General features: G+C 40.1%; 2 protein-coding genes across 12 annotated transcripts in view; one reads left to right on the top strand and one right to left on the bottom strand.

The window, feature by feature from the left end:
• The window catches only part of CDC27 (cell division cycle 27), a 70,627-nt gene extending 53,950 nt beyond the window's left edge, over nucleotides 1-16,677 (bottom strand). For all 9 annotated transcript variants that reach the window (XR_009255285.1, XM_058704972.1, XM_058704975.1 and 6 more), the window contains exons 1-2: nucleotides 16,545-16,677; nucleotides 3,573-3,648 (exon numbers count right to left, since the gene is read on the bottom strand). Coding sequence is in view for 8 of the 9 variants with exons in the window: in XM_058704972.1 (XP_058560955.1) it covers nucleotides 3,573-3,648; nucleotides 16,545-16,571 (103 nt within the window). In the remaining variant the exon portion in view is untranslated. The remainder of the gene's footprint in view (nucleotides 1-3,572; nucleotides 3,649-16,544) is intronic.
• MYL4 (myosin light chain 4) overlaps nucleotides 16,247-27,211 on the top strand; it is a 30,465-nt gene continuing 19,500 nt past the window's right edge. The window contains exons 1-2 of one of the 3 annotated variants that reach the window (XM_058704984.1): nucleotides 17,080-17,213; nucleotides 21,092-21,249. The gene's annotated coding sequence lies outside the window, so the exon portion shown is untranslated. Of the gene's footprint in view, nucleotides 16,376-17,079; nucleotides 17,214-21,091; nucleotides 21,250-27,211 lie in introns of those variants that run through there. The other 2 variants (XM_058704985.1, XM_058704983.1) reach the window with 2 other exon arrangements.

The raw sequence follows: 27,211 nt of genomic DNA, 5'->3' as shown, positions 1-27,211 counted from the left end.
TGGTTAAGCATCACTCTTGATTTTGCCTCAGGTCATGATCTCTGTGGTTCCTGAGTTCAAGTCCCAAGTTGGGCTCTGAGCTGTCAGCATGGAGCCTACTTGGGATTCTCTCTCTCTCCCCACCCCTCTTTTTGCCCCTCCCCTGCTCATGTTCTCTTTCTCTCTCTCAAAATGCTATTAAGAAAATCATAAGAGGGGCGCCTGGGTAGCTCAGTTGGTTAAGCGTCCGACTTCAGCTCAGGTCATGATCTCACAGTTTGTGAGTTTGAGCCCTGCATTGGGCTCTGTGCTGACAGCCTGGAGCCTGCAGCTTGCCCCGAATTCCGTATCTTCCTCTCTCTCTGCCCCTCCCCCGTTTTCTCTCTCTCAAAAATAAACAAACATTAAAATAATTTTAAAAAAAGGGGAAAATCATAAGGAAGAGAAAATACATTTATGGTACTATATTGTATTAAAAATCTGCATTCGAATAGACTCACATGGTTCCAATCTGCGTTGTTCAAGGGTCAACTGTATGTTGAGAGAAACTAACACTGAACAACTTTCCAAGTGTCAAGCACTGTATCAAACACAGAAAGTGGATTAAACAGCTTTATCCAGATTCATCTGGAACCCTGCCCCAATTCTATGGGAAAACCTACTTGTTTGAATTTGAAACCACTAACTCACAATCTTTTAGAGCCTAACTATAATAAACTAGAAACTGCCAATCCTTTAATAAGCAAATACAAAAAAGAAAGTATAAGACAGCAAAACATGAGGGTTGCGTAGGTATCAATGAAAATATATGTCAGTAGGTTTTGCATGATACACCTTGCTTTTAAAATATCGAGTAGAGTAGGGCAATCTATTGCATTATTTTCTTTCTAAGCCTCTCTCACCTTCTAAATCCTTTCACTGGGACCTCAGACTCCTGTTCCACACACAGATCCTCCCCACTTTCTTTACTCAATTTCCAGTCTCTCTTGAAGGACCTGACAGCACTCTCAAAGTGATGCTATTTCCCTCATATCCCACTTACATCAGAATCAAGGTAAGGTTTCCTCTTTGCTTCGTAAAACCATTTCCAAGCATTACTCTTTGCCTGTTTGTGAAACTCCCTGCTCCTGAGTTCATACCTTCTCCTCATAACTCTCAGCTACTAAATGCAGGACATTCTCCTTCATTAATGGAAAAATTCTGCACCTGATTCATGGTCTTCCTCTCCCATGTTATTCCCCCACATCTCCCAATTCAACCTCATCTAGATTTCTGGCACTTCTCTGAATCTTATTCACCAATATTCTTCTGTGTTAACTTTCCTATAGTTTACATTTCCTGGTCCGTATCTTGTCTGTATTTTTAATGTTCTTATCCCTTGTCCTTTCTGGTGACACATGCCTGGCAAATCCCTAAGATCTACTTTCTTATGCTTGCAGTTAGGTTACTAAGCACTTGCTACTAGAGTAAAATCATACAACTGATCAGAAAGGTTCCAATAGCAATTCAGACACAAACATACAAAATACGCAAAAATAAAGCTCATCTACAACCACAAAAAAAATGGAAACTCTTGGCAAGTAATCCAATGGGAACATACACAGAAAGTACAAAAATGGATTAAGCAAACAAACACCTGAGTAAAAAGAAGGCAGCACTATTTCTTGTTGGGAAGGCTATCTATAGTAATTTAGAGAATTATATGTTTGCAGGTCAGCATTGATCAAAATCTTTGTGAAATTTCAAAGCAATAATAAAATAGACATAGAAAAATAAAGGATAAAAAAAGGGGAAAGACTTCTAATGAATGAATTAGAAAGAAAAAAATGATGGGCGATAGGCCTTATGAAATATTAAAATATAAAGTGTTAAAAATGGTATGGGGGTGCCTGGGTGGCTCTGTGGATTGAGTGACAGGCTCTTGATTTTGGCTCAGGTCATGATCCCAGGATAGTAGGATCAAGCCCCGTGTCGGGCTCCATGCTAAGTGTGGAGCCTACTTGAGATTCTCTCTATCTACCTCCCTCCCCCCCTCCCCGATTTGCACTCTCTCTCTTTAAAAAAAAAAAAAAAAAAAGGCATGATATTGGATTAAAAACAGAAAATTAACTAATGGAAGAGAGGAGAAATTCTGGAGACAGAACAAAGCATTTTTTTTTTTTAAGTTTATTTATTTATTTTGAGAGACAGAGCAAGCATGAGCAAGGAAGGGGCAGAGAGAGAGGGAGACAGAGAATCCCAAGCAGGCTCCATGCTGTTGTGGAGCCTGACACAGCGCATGACCCCACAAACTGAGAGATCAAGACCTGAGCCAAAACCAAGAGACTGATGCTTAACTGACTGAGCCACCCAGGCACCCCAGAACAAAACATTTTTTAAAAATTTAATATAAAACCAAGTAAAACACCATGCGGGAGGGAAAAAAGCATTGTTTAATATACAATATTGAATAAATTAAGTAATAATACCATGATAAATTCTTTAAATTTTTTTAACCATCAATAACCACATATTATTAATTGTAGTTGTAGAAAGATGACTTTTCCACCTACTGAAGCAATAGAAGAAACTATAAATGATAAAGCAGATGAGGTCAACTACATAAAAATTTTAAATATACCAATAGAATTAAGATTAAAAAGCAACAATCTGGGTCAAATAGACAATAAAGATATACCTCATAGAACTAGGAATAAATTTAAACCAAACACTTGAGAAAATACCCAGAATCCCTTGTAGTTATAAAAATGCAAGACAAAATATTTCATAATTCTCAAGTAAGCAAAAATACATTAAATTGATCAAATCTAATACTGAAAGGATTATGGAGGAAGTCTTATGGTGTTGGTCACACCCCAGATTATTTTACCCTTCTCTCTGCTGGGTTATCAACTGGGGAAAAAGTAATTTGTTGTAGAACTGATCACAGTTTGACTTGTAAGTTCCATTCTAGAATATATAGCCCCACAAAATGACATACAAAAGAAAAAAAAAAAGCTGTACCTAATTATCTGTATTAGCATCTTAGAAAGAGAATTACAAGAATTAATGACAGAAACAAAGCATACATTACCAGCACATGTTTATCGAACATTTATTACCATGCCAGAAGGCTGTGCCAAGTGCTTTAAATACATTATCTCATTTCACTCTTCAACGTTCGCAAGCGATTATCGTTAACTTTATTTTATAGATGAGAACTCTGAAATACTCAGACACTGAGTGACTGTCCAAGGTCTACAACTGCATATTTAAGTGACAGGGTGAGGGTTTATACCACAGCTATAGACTAAATTCATGCTCTTAGCTATAGAATATAGACTCTTTTAACAGAAAACCTAGACAAAAATATCTAAAGATTGGAAAATGATTAAGTAAACCATAGTGTAAAACCTGAAACAACTCTACAGTTATTAAAAGTAGCACATAGGGGAGATAACAGATACAAGGAAAAGTTTTTATGAACTAGTACCAATCATAAAGAAACAACAAAAGCAATCCCCAGAGTCTTGTTATATTGAAGTCATAGGAAAGGACAGAATTCCATTTATTTTATTCCTTTATTGTTTTATAGAAATGAACAGATTACAAACCTTCTGCATACAGTCGTTCTGCAAGAAAAACTGCATCTCGGTAAGCATAGTGGTTTAGTGCTTGCCATATAGCAGCCTGAAAGTAGAGGGAAAAGAACATAAGTACACAAATATACAGTTTCAAAGTAACGCCTAGTGAGCCTGACATATTGTAATCAAATCAATGACCCTAATTTAAGTAATAAAACAAAACCTCAATGTCCATAGTGCAAACTCCATGGCATGTTACACAAGGCTCTTCACAGTATGGCTCCTAACATACCTGAATTTACTCACTCAATTCTCCATGGACATTTAGGCCTCTGTGCCTTTTTGTACTTCCTCTTCCCCCACAGAGGAATGGAGGCTCCCTCACATACCTCCTTTTACAAATTGCTCATCTCTACAGACCCAGCTTAATTAACACCTACTTCATGAAGGTTTCCTGGCTGATTCCTAACCTGTTTTTTTTTTTGGTAAACATATCTCTTCTAGTGGCGCACTCATATTTTGTTACAGTTATATGTTTATGGGTCTGCCCACCCCACCAAACTACACTGCTCCAAACTAACAACAGTGGTATAAACAATTTTTCACGATATGCATGAAATGTCATCCTCCACAAAAACTTCCCCACCTATTTTTTAAAATTTTTATTAAAAATTAAAATAAATAAATAGTCTATTTTAGTGATTGTCCTAGGGTTTACAATACACATTTTTAAATGATCTGAATTTAAATGCAAATAACGTTATACAGAGCCACATGTAGTATCAAATCCTTGTAAAAGTACATAATCAATTCTTCTCTTCCACCCCCTGTGCTAGGTTTGCCATATATTTCAATTTTCTATATAAAAGCAAAATACTTGAACACAAATTTTGTTTTAAAAAGTGGTTACTTCTTACAACAATAAAAAAATGAGAAAAATGTAAAAAAAATTAAAAAAAAATTTTTATTTGAGTGTGCGTACTAATGAGTTGGAGAGGGGGACATGGGGTGGCGGGGGAGAGGGAGGGAGACAGAAAGAGAATCCCAAGCAGCCTCCATGCTCTGACCCAGATCATGAGATCATGACTTGAGGTGAAATCAAGAGTCAGCCACTTAACTGACAGAGCCATCCAGATGCCTCTCCACCTATGACCTTTAAAGCAACCCTATTCTCACCCACCCAAGGAAGCATATTGGGAGACAAATGAGGAAACTATAATAGCACTAATCTTTAATCTAGGTGAATATATTTTTCTTTTTCTAAAGTTATAAAACATAGCTATAAAGTATATAACAGCTAGAATGACATTTTAATTAATAATAAATGAAAACATTTAGACCCATGTACTCACTATCCAGCTCAAGAAAGATATTACCAATATATTTCAAGCCCTCTCCCACAGGTGCTCATCAGTCACATAACCTCTCTGAAACCACCACTCTGAATTTTGTTAATCTTCAGGTTTTCTTTACAATTTTTATACATTTGTATGTATGTATCATCCTTAAGCAATGCAACACTTTTCCCTGTTTCTGAATTTTTAAATAAATACAAGCATGTTGTATATATTATGCTATAATTTGCTTTGAAATCCAATATTTAAAAAATTCATTCTCAATCTGTGTAGCTAGAATTCATTCATTTTGATTGCAGAATAAATAATATTTCCATTGTAAAAATACATCAAAATGCATTTTATCTATTTACAGTATATGAACATTTGGGCTATGTCCAGTTTTTTTCCAGTTATAATAATGCTGCAAAGAACATTCTTATATTTATCTCTTAGGGTACCTATTTAAGAATCTCTCCAAATTGGGATATATACTTAAGAATGAAATTATGGGGTTGTTGAGTTCATGTTCATACACAGGTTCATCTTTACTAGGTAATACAAATCATTTTCAAAGTGTGGGTTTAATTTACACTCCTACCAAAAACATATGACTACTCATTATTCCACATCTTTGTCTACACTATGTACTATCAAAAAAATCTTTGTTTATTGACTGATTGATTGTAATCTCTATCCCTCTCTCTATGTGGGGCTTGAACTCATGACCTTGACATCGAGTTGCAGGCTCTAATGATAGCCAGCCAGGTGCCCCCCAATTTCTTATTTTTACCAGTCTGACAGATGTAAAATGCGTATCTAGTGCCTTTAATTTGCATTTCTCTGAATATTAAAATGAGTTCAATAGTAATTTATTTCACGTTTATTGGTCTTCTGGCAAATGCCAATTCATGTGTCATTCATTTTTCTGTTCGATGATTTACCTTTTCTTACTATTTTATCCAGAATTTTTGAGAGCATTAAACCAGAGAGGTTTTTTTTGTTGTTGAAGTTTTAGTGTATAACACTAATTTTAAGTCTGTTATATAAATTGTGTATCTGTAAATTATGTGTTTACATATATTTATGTTTTGCCTAGCATTTTTAGGAGCACAACACCATAGGAGTTTCTTTTAATCTTTCTGGGTTTCTTTTTAACTTCTGGTCTATCACAAGATATAAAAGTCACCAATTGATTAAAAAAATCATCAACTCACAAATTGAGATATCTTACAAGTGATCATGATACAACAGTGTTTATTTTTAGCCATGTATACAGCTCATAATTTGTTGAACAGTTTAATGGTTACAATAAAACCAGCACGGTGGGATGACCTCATGAAACCACTAGCTAACACTGTAACAGTAAAGCTAGATTACATTGTAACAAGTCATTAATATGCCTTGGCTATAGTACAATCTCAAATATTTGAATGAAAAAGCAAATGTTTACTAACATTTCTATAAGTATTATTAATTATAATTTTTTATATTCAAAGTCCTAGTAGTAGTTGATGACTTACTTAGCCCAAGGGTGTAGTTTTCTATTTTCTCATGGGGTCTCTGGAGCCTCTTGTTTAAGCTTACTTTCTTTTTTTTTTTTTTTTTTTTTTTTCCCAACGTTTTCTATTTATTTTTGGGACAGAGAGAGACAGAGCATGAACGGGGGAGGGGCAGAGAGAGAGGGAGACACAGAATCGGAAACAGGCTCCAGGCTCCGAGCCATCGGCCCAGAGCCTGACGCGGGGCTCGAACTCACGGACCGCGAGATCGTGACCTGGCTGAAGTCGGACGCTTAACCGACTGCGCCACCCAGGCGCCCCTAAGCTTACTTTCTATACAGTCTAAATTTTTTAAAGTCTCAGGACTGTCTAATCTGACCATTTCCATCTAGGCACAAGGGAAAGGAAAAAGGTGGGAATTTAAATTTAATTCAAATTTAAATTTAATTTAAATTAATAATCTAAACTATCACAGGCAGCATTTTTTCCCTCTAACGTTACCGTTCTTAATCCAGTCATTTCTTACCACTTTGAGAACTATCTAAAACTGCTATTCAAAGTGTGGTCCTTGGAGCAACAACACTAATATCTTCTGGAAGTTTTCTGGTAGTGTGGAATCTCAGACCCAATCCTAAACCTACTAAATCAGAATCAGCATTTTAACAAGATCCCCGGGTGATTTATATGCGTATTAAAGTTTGAAAAGGACTGATCTAAAAAAGATTTATTCTAATTAAAAATATCCCTGCTCAGCAGATTCCCCAAAGCCAAAAAGGCTGTCTCATCTGTTAATTCAAGATGTTATGAATAAAATACTTTCTAATCCTTCAGGCCATGGCCCTTAGCTTTAAAAGAAAGGCTTGAGTTACTCAAGTTCCAAAGCCTCTTGTTTGTAGGTCTTCATGTTCCTTCTTGAGCAAGTAACAATCTCTCAAGTCTCTTGTTTTAAAACATAAGAGTCCATAATGGTTAATATGTACATAATGTTACATAAAGTACATAATGGCTCCTAGTACATACCTAATAATCACTCAAATTTTAGCCATGCCATCAACATTATCATCGTGTCTTCCTCCCTAATCAAAGCTTTCTAATGTGTTTTTAAAAGTTTATTTATTTAAGCAATCTGTATACCCAACTTGGGAGTTCAAACCCATGACCCCAAGATCAAGAGCCGCATGCTCTACCGACTGAGCCAGCCAGGCACCCCTGTGCTTTTGACTTTTTTTTTTATCAAACAATTGAGAAGGTGAACCTTCCAACAAAAATAGGTGGCACTGGCAAGGAGTGAATATAAGAGCAGGTTTTAAACATGCTACAGGCTCTCTGCTATCTGGCCTACATCTCCTCTGTACTATGACACAGAAAAGACATACGTAAAAGGTAATGTGACAAACTACGAGTGTTTTCCTCAGAGAACTTCAACATTTGCACAGTGCAAGAACTCAAAAAAACGTCATTCAGAAAACAACAGGCTAAAGGGTGTTCAAATCTAATTTGATTCAATTATTTCTTGACTGTTTAATATAACCTCCAGCTTCAATCCATGGCCGATGAAACCTAACTCTAACCCTCTGACACTTTCTAATCAAGATATCCAAGTCACTTCTCTGACCTTCAGTTTTAATCATCTGTAAAATAAGTACAAAAAACACTACCTTTGAGATAAATCTAGCACAGTACTTGGCGGAATTCTAAACCTCCATAAGAACTTATCTGTCCCTCTGGTGTTCTACCAGACCATCCCATGACCTAGGGTTCTGGAACCGTGCATATAGGTATATGCCAAAATGATACTCATTTAAATTAGGCAACTGCAATGGTGATGAAAGGAAGAAACTCAATGAAACATTTACTTTCTAAGGCAGACCTGCCCCCCCCCCCCTTTTTTAAGTTTATTTTGAGAGAGTGTGTGTGCAAGAGGAGGGGCAGAAAGAGGGAAAGAGAGAATCTCAAGCAGGCTCCACACCCACCATGCATGGAACTGATGTGCGGGGCTTGATTCCATGACCATGAGATCATGATCTGAGCCGATACCAAGAGTTGGACACTCAACCGACTGAGCCACCTAGGAGCCCCCCACCATTACTTTTAATAGTGTCTTATTTGTCTTCCCTGAATTCTTTCCCACCCTGTGATCCATTTTCTCTCTGTGAGCTTTTCACAAATCAGATCTGATCATATTATCCTCTTACTTAAGATCTTTCTCTGGCTTCTCATTGTCCTTAATGACAAAAATCCAAACCACCAAGCCAGGGAGGATGGTATAGTCCGTGCTTACCTCTCCAATTCCTCTTGTATCATGTTTTCTTACGCTGTGTTAGGACAATGGCTTTCTTTCAACTCCTCAAACCTACCATGTTACCTTCCTGCCACAGGCCCTTTAAACATATACATAGTTCACTTTACCTGGTACCTTCCTCCAAACTATGCATATTCGAGCCATTCTTTGGACTTCTTTCTCAGGGAACACTTTTTTGGGGGAGCTCTGATGAGGTCAGGCATTCCTATTACACACTCTTATAGCACTAAGTACCTTTCCTTTGTAATACTTCTCACTGCTGTAATTTTACATAAATAAGTAATGTCTTCCTCACTATAAACTGCAGAAAGGTAGAGACTACTTCTGGTTTTGCTCATTATTAGATTCCCAGCATCTATTATGTACTTTTTAAGCAAGGGCTTAACTAATGGATGTTGAATGAATAAACAACTGATCTTTGATTTCTGCCAGTCCTCCTACTGGTAGTATCTTATGTTAGTCTTAGCTTTAAGTTTCTCTGTATTCATATACAGTTGACCCTTGAACAGCATGGGTTTGAACTGCATGGGTCCACTTACATGTGGATTTTTTTCAATAAATACAATATACTACTAAAAATGTATCTTCTCTTCCTTATGATTTTCTTGGTAACATTTTCTTTTCTCTAGCTCACTGTATTATAAGAACACGTATATAATACGTATACAAAATATGTGTTAATCAACTGTTTATGTTATTGGCAAGGCTTCTAGGCAACAGTAGGCTGAGAGTAGCTAAGTTTTTGAGGAGTCAAAAGTTATGTTCGGATTTTTCCACTACATAGGGGTCAGTGCCCCTAACTCCTGCCTTGTTCAAGGGTCAACTGTAAGTCCAATAGGTAAGAATCTCTGGAAATCTCTACTGAAAGAAACTCTGTGGCACACAATTATTATTTTGTGATACAAATAATTACCACCTAATTACTCTTTTACAAAATATGGAGATTTCCTAAGAACCAACTTGTTTAATTTTGTTGTAAATGAAAGAACATGGGGAGTAGAAACGATATACTCAGGATTAATTTTGGAGGCATGTGTTCAAATTTGTGTGCCAGCACTTCCAAGAGTGTGACTTGGAAGCCTCAATCTCCTCATCTGGAAAACAGAGCTCTATTTCTTAGATTGTGTGGATTAAATGACATGATACATATACAGTATGTATATAACAGTAGTTAGTACAGCTAACTCAGTACTACTGATCACCAGGAAAATTTGACACACATATGGCCATATACTATGGCCATAAAGTCCTGGAGCTTTGCTTTTTTTTTTCCTGTCTTTTCAATATTAAATGAACAAGAGAAAAAGTATCATAATCAAGGATTCTATCCATTTCTGATATAAAATCAAGCTTTGCTCAGAAGAAGATAATTTTTTATTACCAATTCTTTTAAAAAAAATTTTTTTTTTTTATTTAAAAAAAAATTTTTTTTTTTTTTTAACATTTATTTATTTTTGAGACAGAGAGAGACAGAGCATGAACGGGGGAGGGTCAGAGAGAGGGAGACACAGAATCTGAAACAGGCTCCAGGCTCTGAGCTGTCAGCACAGAGCCTGACGCGGGGCTTGAACTCACGCACCACGAGATCATGACCTGAGCCGAAGTCGGCCGCTTAACCGACTGAGCCACCCAGGCGCCCCTAAAAAAATTTTTTAATGTTTATTTTGAGAGAGCGTGTGAGCGAGCAAGCTGGAGAGGGACAAAAAGAGAGGGAGACACAGAATCCGAAGACAGGCTCCCGGCTCTGAGCTAGGTGTCAACACAGAGCCCAACACGGGGCTCGAACTCACGAACAGTGAGATCATGACCTGAGCTGGAGTTGGACGCTTAACCGACTGAGCCACCCAAGCACCCCTGTTACCAATTAAGAGGGTGAGAAAGTGATAGTAAAGGCAGCCAACTCAAACTCTCATATACCCCGTAAAATTTGCCACTTGGAGAATCCCACATACAGCTTCTATCACCACTCTGCTCAAGCACCTCTAAGTTCCTCAGCGATGGTGTCTCTTTGGTAGGAAATAGGGAGGAAATGGGCTATTTTCTAAGGCACTACAGATTGGGAGCTTATGAAGAGCAGGGCTAAGATCAGCCCCCTGGCTAGTCATCCACTTTAGCCCAACTGCTGGTGTGGACCTGTCCCCAAAAGAATATCATTCAGTGCATCATCTCAGGACTTCTACAAATTAAAGCCAGATGGATGAATGTTGCTAACAGGGAGACAAACAGCAACACCACACCCATCCTCAAAAAAAAAAAAAAAAAAAAAGTTTAAAAGAGAATTCCTACCGATTAAATTAATGGGTTAGTCCTAGGTTGCATTAATTTAAAAGAGGAATCAACAGCACAAAATGGCAAAATTTTTTCCTTGCTTGATCTTAAACATGTAATATTTTTAAAAATATAAACAAACCTCTGTAACTGTACAACTAATTCAGACCTAAATGTGACCATATAAATTATTTTGTTTTATCTTGTTTTTGTCAAAAAAGAAGATAGCTGCCTTTTTTTTTTTTGAACCATAAAAGAAATGGATAATAAAAGCTTCAGACAACATAAGGAGGTATAAGGGGGAAAAAAAAATCACTGTGGAATTTTCCTGTTACACATTAAAATCTTATTTTTAGAACTTTAATTTAGTTTAGGTCTGTATCAGTGGTTTCCCATCTGGGTGATTTTTGCCCCTCAAGGGATATTTAGCAATTCTTAGTGGGGGGCATTTTTGATTGTCACAAATGGAGGGGGCACCTAGTGGGTGGAGGCCAGGGATGCTGCAGAACACTCTACAATACATAGGACAGGGTCCCCCACAACAAAGAATTAGTTTGCCCCAAACATCAATAGTACCAAGAATGAGAAACTCAGGTGTATGTTACCATGTAACTCGATTATTTTACTAGCCCATATGTCTCCCTAACTCTCGTCTTGTCCCTCCTTGCCAACAGCACCAGATTAATCTTCCCAAAGTAGTGCTTTCATTACAAGTCTTCTGTTCAAAAACGTATAATGGCTATGTATTACCAATGCCTTAAACCCCTCAACCTGGATGTTAAGTCCCCTATAATCTGATTCTACCTGGCTAGCAAAACCTTATCTCTTCCTGCTCTCAATTCCCATTCCAACCAAAACTATAATATTTTATGGTTCTTTTGTTCCTAAACACCATTCTCAATTTTAGGCTTTTGCTCGTGCTATTCCATGCTAAAACCATTTTTTCCCTTCTTTTTTACCAATCCAAACACTTCCCATCTTCTAAAGCTTTAAGTTCCACTCCATCAAGAAACACCATTTTTCCAGTCTACAAGGATCTGTTTACTGAATTTCTTTATTATTATCTGTGCAATCAAATACATACTGACTTGTAACATTATCCAATTGTTCCTGTTAAACATTCTTAGCTTCCCAACAAGACTAGATCCCTCAAAAGATTAGAGGTTTTTTTCTCCATATTTCTACTGGTTGGCTTCACAAATATCTCCAACTCATTTTGTTCAAAACAGATTGTCAGGGCACCTGGGTGGCTCATTTGGTTAAGTGTCGGACTCTTGACTTCCGCTCAGGTCATGATCTCACAGTTCATGAGATCAAACTCCGAGTCAGGTTCCTCACTGATGGCATGGAACCTGCTTGGGATTCTCTCTCCCTCTCCCTCTGCCCCTCCCCTGCTCACTCGCTCTCTCTCTCTCTCTCTCTCTCTCTCAAAATCAATGCTCTTAAAAAAAACAAAAACAGGTTAATTATCCTCCTTCAGATTTGTCCCCCTCTCACAGGATTCTTCATTTATTAAATGGCACCACCAAAATGAAATCCAGGCAGCAGTCTTGATCCCCACCCTCTCCCATTCAATCAGTCTCCATGTCTCATTGGTTCTACCTCCAAAACATCTCTTGAATTTATCAATCTCTTTCCTACTCCACTACTACCACTTTGGTCTAGGTTACTTTCATCCTAAGCCTACTTTTTTAAGTTTTTATTTATTTTGAGAGAGAGAGAGAATCCCAAGCAGGCTCTGTTCTATCAGCGCAAAGCCCCATGTAGGGCTCCATCTCACAAACCATGCGATCACGACATGAGGCGAAATCAAGAGTCAGACGCTTAACCGACTGAGCCACCCAGGCGCCCCTAAGATATTTTTATTCTTGCCTCCTTCTTCCATTACATTTCACATATAGTAGCCAAGAGATCTAACATCTACATCAAGTCAATCCTCTTCTGAAAATCCTTCAATGACTCCCCACACACTTAGAATGAAAACTGAACTCCTTATAATGGTTTTCCATTAATATGCAACTCCAGTCACATTGGCCTTCTTTCAGTCATTTCAGTGCCAAGTGCTGCTATGTCTTAGGGACTTTGCACATACTGTTTTCTCCTTCTGTTATGCTCTTCAAATTACTGTTTCCTTCTCAACCTTCAGATCCCAGCTTCAATGTTATTTGCTCAAAAAGGACCTTCCTGACACCATTTTTAGAGAAGATTTTAGGATGTCTTTCATATCTTCTGTGCTTGGTACATAGCAGGTACATAACATTCTTTCCAATTTGATTTTTTCGTTGAGGCGGCTTAACTTTTTGCTATTTTCTAGTACCTCTTTTGGTGGTTCAATTGCAAACCTGACACCTGGGCGTAGGTCAAGTCCCTCATTAGGTCTCTCTCCTCACACCCTATTTATGGTGGCCTTATCAGTTTGTAATTACAAATTTGTGATTATTTGCCTAATGCTTTCTCTATATAAACAGCATAAACACAAAAAGGGCTATATCAGAACACTAGTCCATAAAGAAATGAAATTATTATGTATGTTTGCAGTGACCTCCTCCTCCACCCACATTCCCCAAAGCTTATTCTCCCAGTTCAGGTACGATGTAGCACTGCCTTCAAGATACTATACTGTACGTAAATATAAGGTATTTTCCCATTTGCCAAAAGGAAACTTCATAAATGTGTTTCAGCTGACTTAAGTATATGTTTTTTGAATGAAGATCAAATAGTCAAATGCCTATTGCTTTATCAATTTAGTTACACATACATATTTCTCAAATGACAAAATTTATTTAGGAATTTCATCTTTTTCTATTCTCATTGAACAGAACGATTTTATGGAAACTGTTCACATCTATCTTTGATATCAACAAAGCCATTTTTTTCATCTAACACAACCTTCCTGAATATACATTTAATTCTAAGTTATTTGAAATATGGTACCCTTTGAATCCATGCTAGATGCTATCCCAGTATACCTTATTCCAAGCCCAAAGTATTCCTTCACTAGCTGAATGATCTCTAAAACAATATCATATGTATAGTATCCACTTAGTACACTGCTTATTAAGGCGATTTTTACAAAGCTTGTTTACAACTTCACACTTCCATGAAGTTCTACCCCCAGGAAAAACTGATAAATCCATTAAAATGTCTTTGCTTTTTTTTTTAAATCCATTTCATCAGGTGAATTTTATAAATATCCAAATTGACACTGATTGAAATCATTTAGGCTGTGTGTCTTCCCCAAACAATTAAAAATAAAATAATTGACAGAATTTCTGCCTCATAGCAGGAGAGTCTTTTGTAAAGACTCAAATATAAAGTTTTTCTATGAGAGACAATTTGGAGGAGGAGCTAATATTTAGGCTGACGCAATTTATCAGACTGGCTATTCCGTGTCAAAAGTTTAAAGAAAAAAAAAAAGCAGCAAACAGTTGTTCATCTTTCCTCTCAATTTTTTCCTAAGCCTGGTAATATCATGATGCCCCAAACAACTCCCCAACTTACACTCGTTCCTTTACAAGTACATGCAATTACTTATCATAGTTAAAAAAAACAATAGTATCTATCTGTCCTATTTTCTCTTTAGTGATTCTTTCCCATGTTCAGCCCTATCCCTAATCAGTTGATCATCATCATCATCGTAGCTAAAGTTGCTTGTTTCTCCCACTGCCAGACCCCTTACTGAAGGGCTTCTTCTACTATAAATTACAACCAAAATTCTCACCTAGCCCTATCCTAAAACTTCTTACCACAGTCCCCAAATCTAATGGACAAAGGTAGTATGGGGGAAGAAAAATGGGACAAATTTGACTTTTAAGCCTCAAAAAGACCTAAGAGCATTACCACTAAGAGTACTGTAAGGAAAAAGAGGAAACTTGATGGGTACCATCTAGGAACGGGCTACATAGTCTTTTCTTCTCCATGTTTTTATACAAGTTGAAATTGTTATTAAATAGTGGCTATAGGCTAGCATTGAGAGTAGTTTATCAACTGAGAAAACTGGGGGGCCAGAGGAGGCAAATGTATCATTAATGAAGACAAAATTACATACAAAATATGAAACAGAAATTAAACAACTTGAGTGATATACTTGTTCATTTAAGGTACAGATAACTTTTGGGGCACCTGGGTGCCTCTTGCTGTCAGGGTCATCCTCCATGATAGGCATGGAGGCTACTTAATAACAACAACAACAAAAGATACAGATAACTTCTAATTTAATGTTAGGCCTAAAAAAAAAAAAACAAAAAAACAAAAAAAAAAAAACTTAAAAGGGACTCTACCAGTAAGAGGAATTTGTTTGAAAAGAAATAGCTTTGGAAGCATGGATACAATTACAAACAGGTAAATTTCCTAAGACAGAATTCCACATTATATTGGTTCAAATACTAACAGTTGCTATATGTAAAAGAAGCAAACTGGGAGATCCTTGTATTTCATTCCGGGAAGAAAAATTAAAGGAAATATGGAAGCAGTGATGTATTAAAATATTTATTATTTGGTCACAGACCTATTAAGGGTAATGTGAAGTAATTTCTAAAATTGATTTGCTTTGTAACTTCAAAAAAAAAAAAAAAAAAGTCCATAACTCAATGACAGCACTTGATAGAGGTCAACTCTTCTATTCAAGTCAAAGATCCTATGGTGAGCTGAAAGTCTCCCAGACCTGGTCCATCAGTAAGGGACAAAAGATTCAGTTTCTTGAGATGGCAGGGGGAAAATGACTGGCACTGCATCACACTTCAAATCCAATAGGGTTTCTCCCGTGCCAACAGAGCACTGTGCGTCAAAGCATACCTTGGTGTCGTAAGGACAGCGAAATGGATGTAAAAACCCTTATTTGTCTTTCATTTCCTGAACGCACTATCAACATGCACAATAAAACACTCCTGATCCCCATCACACCGGTCACGGGAAAAAAAAAACAACAAAACACCCAGATTTGCCGTTTCCACCCCTTCCCCTCGTATAGGTGCTTGCCCCTCAGCGCTGGGCCTCGGGAGTTCTCTTCCCAGATCATTGTCCAGTGGGAAATTCACTGAGCGAGGAAAGCAACGTGGGCTATAGGACGTCTGTTACCAAAACAAAATTAGTATTAAAAATACCGATCTTATCGGCCCTCCGCCCTCTCACATAAAACAAAAACAAAACCGAACACCACCACCCCCACCACCCCCACCCCCGCCAACTTGCCCCACCATTACGAAGATCATACAAGCTCTGATCAAACGTGATTCCCAATCATCCCGGGGCAAGAGAGCACCTGGGGCGAGTTTTCGGCCCCTGGTCTCTCACCCCGGCCGGGGGGGCCAGGCCCCTGGACTGACAGGAGGGGCTGGCCCGACCGTGGCCCGGCGGTGGACAGAGGCATTATCGCCGAACCCCGCTCGCACCCGGGGTGGAAGCAAGGCAGGACCAGAGGCAACGCGGGTAAGGTTGCGGGCGAGGCCTCCGAGCCGACGCAGAGACAGGCAGGACCCGGCAGCAGGGGAGGCGGGAGAAGCTGCCGGGCCTAGGCCGCACCAGGCCGCGGAGTGGCCGTACGCGGCTTCCCGGCCGAGGCTTCGAGCCAAGCCTCGGCGAGCGGGGTTATCATTACCTGGACGGGTTCCTGCAGCACCGTCATCCTTGAGGCTCAGGCCCACTTTCTGCAGTGCCTCAGGCCCCCCCCGTAGCGGCTCCGGCCCGGCCAGCCCCGGCTCATTTAAACTCACCAGCGACCGTTACCGGGGGATGGGGGAGGCCGAGCGATTGCCGAGTACCTCCGAGTGGGACACGGAAATACCCGAAGTGGTGAGATCCGCGCGGGAGCCAGACGGAAAATTCCGAAGGGGACCGGAAATGCCCGAGGCCGATCGGCTGAGGAGGAGCCCGTTGCCGGAAATTGTCGAGGATTCCCGGGGACTACCGAGTCCGATCCAGAGCGGAGTTTTCCCCTCTCGGCCACGCCTTCACTCACGCACGCCACGCCCAATCGGCCACCCTAGGCTGAGCCACGCCCAATCGGCGACAAGCGGGTTGGGCGTGGCTTACCGGAGCGGGCGGGGAGCGTTACGTGGCCGGACTACCGCCTCCACTCGCCACTGAACCTCTCCGGATCAATTGAGGCGCGGTAGTTTGAGGAGAGGGTACAACACGAGAGTTTGGGGCTGACTTTAATTAATCAAGAAGTACTTGTTGAGTTTAGTTCATTCATCATTCCAGAAGTACCTATTCAGGGCTCAAGGAAAATAGGAAATTTGGAAGGATTGCCAGGCTTCAAAGACTGGTAAGGACGTGGGCTGTCCACCTTGAAGAGATTACGGTCTCTTTAAGGGAAAGACAATGTAACAGACTGCTACGTTATGTGGTGCCCATTATAAGCGACGTAAAAATTCAGAAGAGAGGGAAATAAATTGGGATTAAGATGAGAAAAGTTTCAGGGAAGGAAAAAGGGAGACTTAAACTGGACTCTGAAGGATAGGTGGAATGAGAAGAAGAGTGTCAAGTGAAGGGAAGCAGAAATGAGATCAGTCTGGTAAGAGTTAAGGCATTAACTGGAAATAGTTACATAGATGACCAGATCATGGAAATTGTTCTTCCTGATAGGAGAGGCATTAGGCGTATTGGGAAATCTAGAGGCTTGATTTTGAATGTCATCTCTGGCACCAACTAGTTTTAGGTCCTTAGGCAAGTCACATTTCTGAATTTGTATTTCCTTAGTCTGAAAATAATGATTAAAAGAATTAAATGGATTGATGTATGTGGTTGTGTCTGACGCACACAGTAGGCTCTCTCAAGTTTCCTTCCTGCTCCCTCTCCCCCGCAAAACGTGTGAACCAGGGAACTATTAACATTTTGTTTTTTGATAGATGATGAAAGCACTTTTGGAAAGTTGATTGTCTAATCAGGACATCTCTATGCTAGATGTGGAACTCATGGTATAGTCTATGATGTGGGAATTTCCCTTTCTGGTTCTCACATTTTATGCAGATGAAACAGGTTAGAATGGATTCCTTCCTTCCTTTGGGTGATGTTGAAGGGAGGGTTTTTTTTGTTTTTCAATACTAGTTAACAGAGCTATATCTGTCACCACCAACCATCTCGAGTAACTGCTTATTTGTAGCACCGTAAAGGGTAAGTGCCAAGGAGATCTTCTGCCCTGTGCCCTGTTTTTATTTTTTTTTTTTTTGTTTGTTTTTAGCAGGATTATGAGTCGTCTACACTGTCCAACTGCGTAGTCACTAGCTATTTAAAGCTTAGTTAAACTCAAGTGAATTAAAAATGAAAATTTTCAGACACCCTAGTCACATTCCAAGAATTCAATAGACATACGTGGCTAGTGGCTCCCATACTGGGTAGCACAGATATAGAATATTACTGTCAGTGGCTTGACTGGGGCTGGAGATCCAAAATGGCTTCACTCACGTTTGGGGCCTTGGTGCTTGCTGTTGCCTGTGCCCGTCAGTTCTCCACATCTCCACATGACTTGTGTCTCAGCGTTGGCCTCTCATCAGTCGGTAGGCTAGCCCCATTCTTGACTTTGTGGCTGGCAACCGAGAAGGTAAAAACTGAAGCCAGGAGGCCCCTTAAGGTCTAGGTCTGTAAATCAAACCCCATCACTTCTCATTGATTAAAGCAAGATACAGGGCTCGCCTGGATTCAAGGGGAGGAGAACTGATTAAAGCAAGATACAGGGCTCGCCTGGATTCAAGGGGAGGAGAAATAGACTCTAGATGGGAGAAGTTGGCAACATGACACTACAAAAGGCTTGTGCCACCAGAGGGATTGATGGCCGGACCATCTTTGGAAACAGTCTACCAGATGTGAGATGAGAGAATCTGTAATGGTAATGGAAAGGAGATGGGCGAGAGGTATCACTCTTAAAATGTGATGCTTTTAGCTGGTCATAACACTCCACCTTTATTCTGATTAATGCAGAGAGCGCTAAGACTATTGCTTTTATTATCGGGATGACTTCTAGTAAAGTAGACTGAAGTTGTATTTGCATTTTTTTTTTTTAATTTTTTTTTTCAACGTTTTTTATTTATTTTTGGGACAGAGAGAGACAGAGCATGAACGGGGGAGGGGCAGAGAGAGGGAGACACAGAATCGGAAGCAGGCTCCAGGCCCTGAGCCATCGGCCCAGAGCCCGACGCGGGGCTCGAACTCACGGACCGCGAGATCGTGACCTGGCTGAAGTCGGACGCTTAACCGACTGCGCCACCCAGGTGCCCCTGTATTTGCATTTTTAATTGGCACATGACATTATTTGCCCATGCTAAGCTTGTGGTCGTTTTACACACACAGCTCTTCTACATACAACATGCAGCCAGTAGATTTTTGTGCAATAGATTCTTGTAAACTTGAATGTAGGAACTTGCAACACAGGATACGTAATGATGATATTTGGTGTGTGAAAATGTGTATCTAGAGTCAGAAGCGTCTCTGATGCTTGGTGTTCTGGCTCTTAAACTTACAATTTGCTTCTAAAATCCCCTGGGATTTTTTTTTTTCTCCCTAAAAAAAGGCATGTCTTTTCTAACTGTTCTTCACTGGGCTAATACATCTGTTGTGGTTTTCTGCTCATCCACAGCAAGGCCACATTGTTTGAAGTTGTGCTTTGATGGGATCTTTTAAAACATTTTTACTTCCTTCTGTGTTCCTGATTGACCTACTTTAACTTGCCATCCAGCAACCACTTAGGCATCCTGCTGTCATCCATTATCCACCTAATGTTTAGCTGGTGAACGGAGCTGGGTTACAATAAGCATTATTCCAAACATGGTAAATTATCTCTTCTCCTTAGCCTGCCTCTTTGTCTGTTTCATGTTCACTCAGATTCAGAGGCCGGCTTTTAGGGAACCGTTTAAGAAGCTAGACTTGGTTTTCTTGCCAAGATGCAGGTCCCACTAAATACATAGCCCCCAACAAGATTGCTCTTCTGAATTCCTTCAGTGACCCTTGTCTGTACCTCCTGTTGTCCCTGTTCATGCTGCGGTCGTATCATCTTATATTACCTGACCTTGAGGCATTTACTCCTGTGTTGGCTCCTCCCTCTTGGTCAAATCATCCCTTTCCTTTGGCATCTCTGATCACACAGTCTCCTGGTTTTCCTCCTACTGCTCTGTTTTTATTAGTTTCCTTTGTAGCCCCTCTAATGTTAGAATGGTTCGGGGGCCTGTTCTAGGCCTTCTTCTCACCCCTATGCTTTCTTCCTTTCCAAACCCATCCGTTCTCTTGGCCTCCGCGCTCATAAAATTGTTCCAAAATCCGTATCTCTAGTCAGACTGCTCCTTAGAACTCCAGACCTGAGTGCCTAGCTGTCAACTGGACATCTCACAGGTTCTTGTTGAGAATAGAATTCCTTGTTCCTCATACTTGAAGTACTTCCCATCTCAGTTTAAGGTATCACCATCCTCTCCATTACCCAAACCTGAAACCATGCTCTCTCTTTGACCCTACCAACTAGTCACAAAAGCCCTACTAATTTTACCCTGAATATACCTTCTCATCTCTTCCTGTCTCCAGCCTTACCTACCCTCAAAAACAAGTCTGATCATGTCAGGACTCCCTCCTAATCCTCCCCTCCCAACTCAGGATTTCCCATTGCTCTCAGGAGATCGCTCAAACCTGTTAACTTCTCTTCTAAGGTCCTCCACGGTCTAGTCTCTGCCACTTTTTTCAGCCTTGTCTCACTTCCCTGTTATACTCTATATTCCCCAAAGGGGACCAGAATATGTCACTTTGGCATAAGGATTATTTTGACCTGAAAAAAACTGGGAAGCAACAAACACAGAAAGTGCTCTTTGCTTTCCCCCATTTGCCTAAAATCAGGACATCAATTTCCCTTTGTGAAGTTGTTTCCTCTTCCCCCCTCTCCTGTACCAGGAGGAGGAAAACAACCATTATCACCAGAGACAAGGAGCTGGCACTGATTCTGCACAAACAAACGTTACTGAAATAACCCTTATCTCCCATTAGTTCCCCCATATGTTTACCTTTCCACAGCTTACCACCCCACAAGCCCAAACTTTTCTCCTTTGTTTTGTCACTTCTCCACAAATTTATTGCTGTTTGCTAAGATGGTATGTAACCCTCAAGTTCTAACCACCTCTTGTTTTTAAACTCTTATTTTTAAAATTCTGTTAATCTGTCTTTCGTCAGTTTAATTTACAGGGTCCATGATACAAACCTAAGAGGGTAGAGGGACGGTCACATGAAGCACATAGCAAGAAAGTAGCCATCTACAAGCCTGGAAGAGAGCTCTCATCAGAAACCAAATTTGCTAGCACCTTGATCATGGACTTCTAGCCTCCAGAACTGTGAGAAAATACATTTCGGTTGCTTACTCCACCCAGTCTGTGGTATCTTGTTATAGCATCCTGAGCAGACTAATATGATCAAGATTATTTATGTCATATCTCCCGAAGGGAAGGCTAAGCCTTACATGTCTCTTTATTGTTTTAGGAAAAGAATTACATATTTAGTAGATGCTTAAAAAATATTGACTGATTAAAGTGGAACTCTTTACACATATTACTTCTTCTTCCTAAATCACTTTGCCCTTATTCTTTTTTTTAACAAGGAGAAGCTATTTAGTTAGTTATAATTTGTTTTAAGTTTATTTATTTTGAGACAGAGAGAGAGAGGGAGAGAGAGACTACGTGAGCAGGGGAGGGGCAGAGAAAGAGGGAGAGAATCCCAGGCAGGCTCTGCAGTGCCAGCGAGGAGCCCGATGCAGAGCTTGATCTCGCGAACTGTGAAATCCTGATCTAAGCCGAAATCAAGAGTCAAACGCTTAACCGACTAAGCCACCCAGGCACCCCTGCCCTTACTCTTTAGCTAAATTCAACTCATCCTTCAGGCCTCAGGCCTTGATGTTACATCCTTAGAATATTCCCTGTCCTACCTAACCAAAATTATTAACTCTACCCTACAATTCTCTCTCACAACATCTTTATTCTTTTCCTTCATGGTATGTATGGCAATTTTAATTATATGTGTTTAATATAAATTCCTTGAAGGTAGGGACTTTGCCTCACCCTGCTGTCCTCATTATCTAGTATAGTGCCCTGCACAAATAGAAAGTTATTAAAATATTATAAGTATATCTGATGATTAAATGACATCACTACTCAGTGTTATCCCTTATTGGTCATAACTTGATGCTCTTTTGACTGTCCCTTTCTGGACCCAGAGAACAGGCTGGTTTTGCACATAGGTCCGTCAGGGATTTCAGGTCAAAGCAGTCTGAAGTGTTGAGGCTAATCAGAGGCATCCTGGTTGAGGTGAGCTCTGAGATGGTCTACATGGCTGATGGCAAGGAGGGCTGGACAGACTTCAAAAGCACAGGGAAGAAGATAAATGGTAAGCAAATTAGCTTGCCTGCAGTGGAGGCAGTTTAAGCTTGGTTGAAGTGGTGGTGTGTGGGACAGTTGATAAGCTCTGGGTTCCAAACTGATGACTTTAGGTTGATAAAATAGACCTATGGAGCTGCTGGTGGTGATTGAGCTGGGCAGTGACTTCACGGGAATGGAATTTGAGAAAGATTATGCTAACAGCTGAGGATTATGTGAATTGGAGGAGAAAGACAGTAGGGGCCAGGAGTGCAGCGAAGAGGCTGCTAGGGAGATAAGGCAATTCTAAATTTCCATTATTCTCGGATGGTTGCGACGTGGGATCAGCGAGCCCAGCGGTTGGTTGAAAAAGAATTCTTGAGACATTTTATGGTGCAAAAAGGTGTTTTGATTGTAGCACGGGAACAGGACCCATGGGCAGAAAAGGCTGCATTGTGATTGTGAAGAGTGACTGATTATATAGGGTTTTCTATCCTATGGAGGTGAAGGTGATGCTAGGTCTCCAGGAAATGGAGTCTATAGGTTCCTGGAGGTCTATCACTGAGATTGTGTTTTTCTTGTAAATCATTAAGACAGTTACAAACTATAATGGAGTTTCATGTCCTACATGACTGTGATCTTTATCAGTTAACCATTTGTTTTTCCCCTGTCTTTGTTCTTAGGTAGTTACTAGTGCCTATATATATATATATATATATATATTTTTTTTTTTTTTTTTTTTTTTTTTCCACCTTAAGGCAGTGGGGAGGTTGCCCCTAAAGGGGGGATTGCAGGATGTCGATCGTGTTTTGTTCTCAGCTTGCCTTTTTCTCTCTCATAATTGAATCTGAAAAAGATGGAAAATGAAAATAGTTACGAGTTACTCATTTACAGTGGGAAATATTCTTATCCAATTCCTTTTTTTAAGGGCATTCAGATTCCAACCAGAGGCTGCTTATTGAGTACAGACAGATCAGAAGAATGAATTCAATGATCTTACTGGCTATTATCTCCCTTTCCTCAGAAGGCACTTATATGCCTGATTGCTAGATAAAAAATATTTCTATTATCTGGAGAGGATGTTCACCAAATAATAGATTCTTTGTTTCTCCCCTTTTTAAATGTATATATTTTTACATTTATTTATTTTTGAGAGACAGAGCACAAGTGGGGGAGGGGTAGAGAGAGAGGGAGACACAGAAACGGAAGCAGGCTCCAGACCCTGAGCTGTCAGCACAGAACCCATTTGCGGGGCTCGAACTCACAAACCGTGAGATCATGACCTGAGCTGAAGTCAGACGCCCAACCGACTGAGCCACCTAGGTGCCCCCTCCCCTTTAAAAGATTTTTTTTAATGTTTATTTTTGACAGACAGAACGTGAGTGGGGGAGGAGCAGAGAGAGAGGGAGAATCCAAAGCAGGCTCCATCCAGGCTCTGAGCCGTCAGCACAGAGCCCAACGTGGGGCTCGAACTCATGAACCGTGAGATCATGACCTGAGCCAAGTCAGACGCTTAACTGACTGAGGCACCCAGGTGCCCCTGCCCCCTCCCCTTTGTAGCTTCTAGGCAAAATTTAATTTTTCTCTAAATAATTGCATAGCAATGAATTAAATGCAGACTTGATTCTGTTCCAGTCTGGAGTCTTCTATAGTTGTCACAAATAGAACCTGTTGTTGTTTGCTTGTTTTATGTGTCACAAATATATGATTTGGGACATAGGTGATGAGCTCGGTTTAAAATATACTGAGTTTGAAATGCTCAGGTGAGAAATGCCCAAATTTTAATTGAATATGTGAAGCTTGAACAATTTAAGAAAGAAATTGAGGCTGGAGATAAGAGAATTTCCCGGTTGAACTAAATGCATTCTATTTTGGTTATATAACACCTTCTAAAACCTCCGTGTGAGTATTTGTCATTACATTAAAACTACTTATATATCTGCATCTTCCACACCAGACAGGAAGCTCTTTAGGGGCAGGGATGGCCTCTTACTCATTTTAGTAAAAGTAAGTGCATACTGTAGGTGTTTAATAGGTGTTAGCTGAATGAATGAATGAATGAATGAATGAGAGTAAACTGGATAAAGGAGATACAGGAGAGGAGGGTCAATGACAGGACTTTGGTGTGATAAGTACAGCAGAGAAGGCCCAGAGACAAGACCACTAGATCTAGCCACAGAGAAGTCAGGGAGGAAGTCAGAATTTAAGAAGTAAAAGAAGAAGTTGGTAGAAAGGAAAACCAAGAAAAGAGAATCATTTTTAGCACTAAGAACATCTCCCCAAATGCTGAGACAAACTGCTTGCTAAGGGGTAGAGTCTCTTTTTCCTTGCTAGGAGCCATCCACACTGTGGGTGACAGGGCCAGCTGTCATTGATGCTTTCTTGCTCCCTTCCCCGCTTGGGGGCCAGGGCTCTCCATGGAGGAGTCCTTATCAGCTCTACCAGCTTCCATTGTTGCCTTACAGTAGTGTCCTGGGTTCTAGTCTCAGGTCTGCCATGACCTTGGTCTAGTCACCCCTTCTATCTGCGCCTCTAAAGTCCCTTGCAGCTGACAGGATGTCTGGGGCGGCGGGGGGGGGGGGGGTGTAGTTTGGATGACTGGTGAGGGTTCTGACTTGCTCCCTGTTGCTTTCAACTATAAATCACTTTGCCAGACACCAGCTGTCCTGCCCTCTGCTTTAGTTTCTCAGGCGGACTCCAACCCACCTGTTGTTGGAGCCCCTCCCAATGTCCTCCTCCCACAGCTGAGCTCACAGATACAGCACTAGGCAGCACTGCCTTGATCACAGCACAGAAATTAGCTTCAACCATTTAGATGGACTCTCGAGTGATTAGGCCAAATGTGTAGCATTCTCCACCCGCACTAAACAGCCAAGGAAATGAAGTTGGACGGGATGATTTAAAGCGCTCTGAGGACTAGTCCTATCATGGTCTTTGAAAAATTGCTTTTAGACCCTTTCATTCTTTCTCTGCCTTTACCTTTGGTGCTCTGGGTTTTAAAGGTCACGGAGACTTCAGGTTTTCATTGCTTTTTTCCTTCTTCCGTGGTCACAAGGAATCTTAGATACAGGGGATTGGGTTAATCATTCTCCTTAATTTATAGCCTTCTTTCATCAGTGGTCCATGCAAGGCCTCTCTTGTTTAATTTTTTATTTGCGCCCTTTTATCTCACCGTTCCATCCCATCCAAACAACACTCACCATAAGCAACCCTCAAATATTTTTATTTTAATTTTTTAATGTTTATTTATTTTGAGAGAGACAGAGAGAGAGAGAGGGAGGGAGAGAGTGTGGGAGAGACACAGAGAGATGGAGAGAGAGAATCCAAAGCAGGCTCCATACTCAGCGGGGAGCCCAACACGGGGCTGAATCTCATGAACGTGAGATCATGACCTGAGCCGAGATCAAGAGTTGGACGCTTGGGGCGCCTGGGTGGCTCAGTCGGTTAAGCGGCCGACTTCGGCTCAGGTCATGATCTCAGGGTCCATGGGTTCAAGCCCCGCATCGGGCTCTCTGCTGACAGCTCAGAGCCTGGAGCCTGTTTCACATTCCATGTCTCCCTCTTTCTCTGACCCTCCCCTGTTCATGCTCTCTCTCTGTCTCATAAATAAATAAATGTTAAAAAAAAAAAAAAAAAAAAAAAAAAGAGTTGGACGCTTAACTGACTGAGCCACCCAGGCGCCCCAACCCTCAGAGATTTTTAACGTGTATTTTTTTGTTTGTCTGTGTCCTTGAATTACACGTAATGCTTCTAGTATCCATGTACTTAATAAAATTTAATAATATATCTTATTCCACCCAGTAGAGCCAAATATTATTTCAACATGTAAATGATATAAAAATTATTGATAAACTGTATTAAATTATTATTTTTTTGCTACTAAGTCTTCAAAACCCAGTGTGTATTTTTTCTTAGAGCACATCTCAGTGTAGATGTTAAATTTTCGTCAGAAATACTTGATCCGTATTTAGATTTTGTAATTTCACAGTTGAAAAAGTAGATTCACATACTGAGTTGTTTCAAGTGTACTTTAAAATTTTCCAATACCTGAATCAAGTACAAAAAAAATCACTTTCCTCTAATATTTGCCTCTAAATGGACAAAATTGCTTCATCTGTTTTAAAAAAATTGATTTGACTTTGAAGCAAAAGCAAATCAGTATCAAAAGTATGTCCAAGTTAAGTAAATTCCAACTCAGTATTACCAACATGAAATTCAAGGAGATATTGCATAAATTGAGAAGGAACTCTAAATTTATTAATATCAACAAAACATTTAAAGTTTTCTTGCCATTTTTGCAGCCCGTTTACATAATGCTGTTGATTAAAATCTGCATATTTATGTTAGAGAAATGTGTATTAATTTGCATTGTGAGCGGCTTCAATTGTAGCAGAAATTCTTATACCTATCTAGCTGGCTGAGTTGCAAATAAGTGTTTTCTTTCCTTGGAGCTTGAGTTGTGGCACATTCATATGCAGTGTGGCGTCAGTGAGATTATATGCAGGTATTTTAAATTTATAGAAATGTTATTGTGGTTTACATCTTTTTCAGCTTCTTACTCATCACTGTGTTTCTTCTGGGTATACATCTAATCTATTGCTTCTAACTGACATGTGGCATGGTCTCAGTGATGGGGACCCACATTGCTTCCACCTCCTGCCACCGTAAGTCATGCTTCAGGGAACCTCTTTATTCATGTCTCTCCTGAACTCGGGTGAGATTTCTGTCAGATGTCCACTCAGCTTGATTGCCCTTCTAAACCACAAAGCCCTTCTACCTCTATCCCCTGTATTTCCTAGCTTTTCTATTCCTTTGCCTTTTTAAAAAATGTTTATTTTTGAGAGAGAGAGAGAGAGAGAGAGAGAATGAGTGGGGAAGGAGCAGAGAGAAAGGGAGACATAGAACTGGAAGCAGGCTCCAGGCTCCGAGCTGTCAGCACAGAGCCCGA

This window comes from Neofelis nebulosa, chromosome 16 (genome assembly GCF_028018385.1).
Source record: "Neofelis nebulosa isolate mNeoNeb1 chromosome 16, mNeoNeb1.pri, whole genome shotgun sequence".
Lineage (NCBI taxonomy): Eukaryota > Metazoa > Chordata > Mammalia > Carnivora > Felidae > Neofelis > Neofelis nebulosa.
This window is presented reverse-complemented; position numbering and strand designations above follow the sequence as displayed.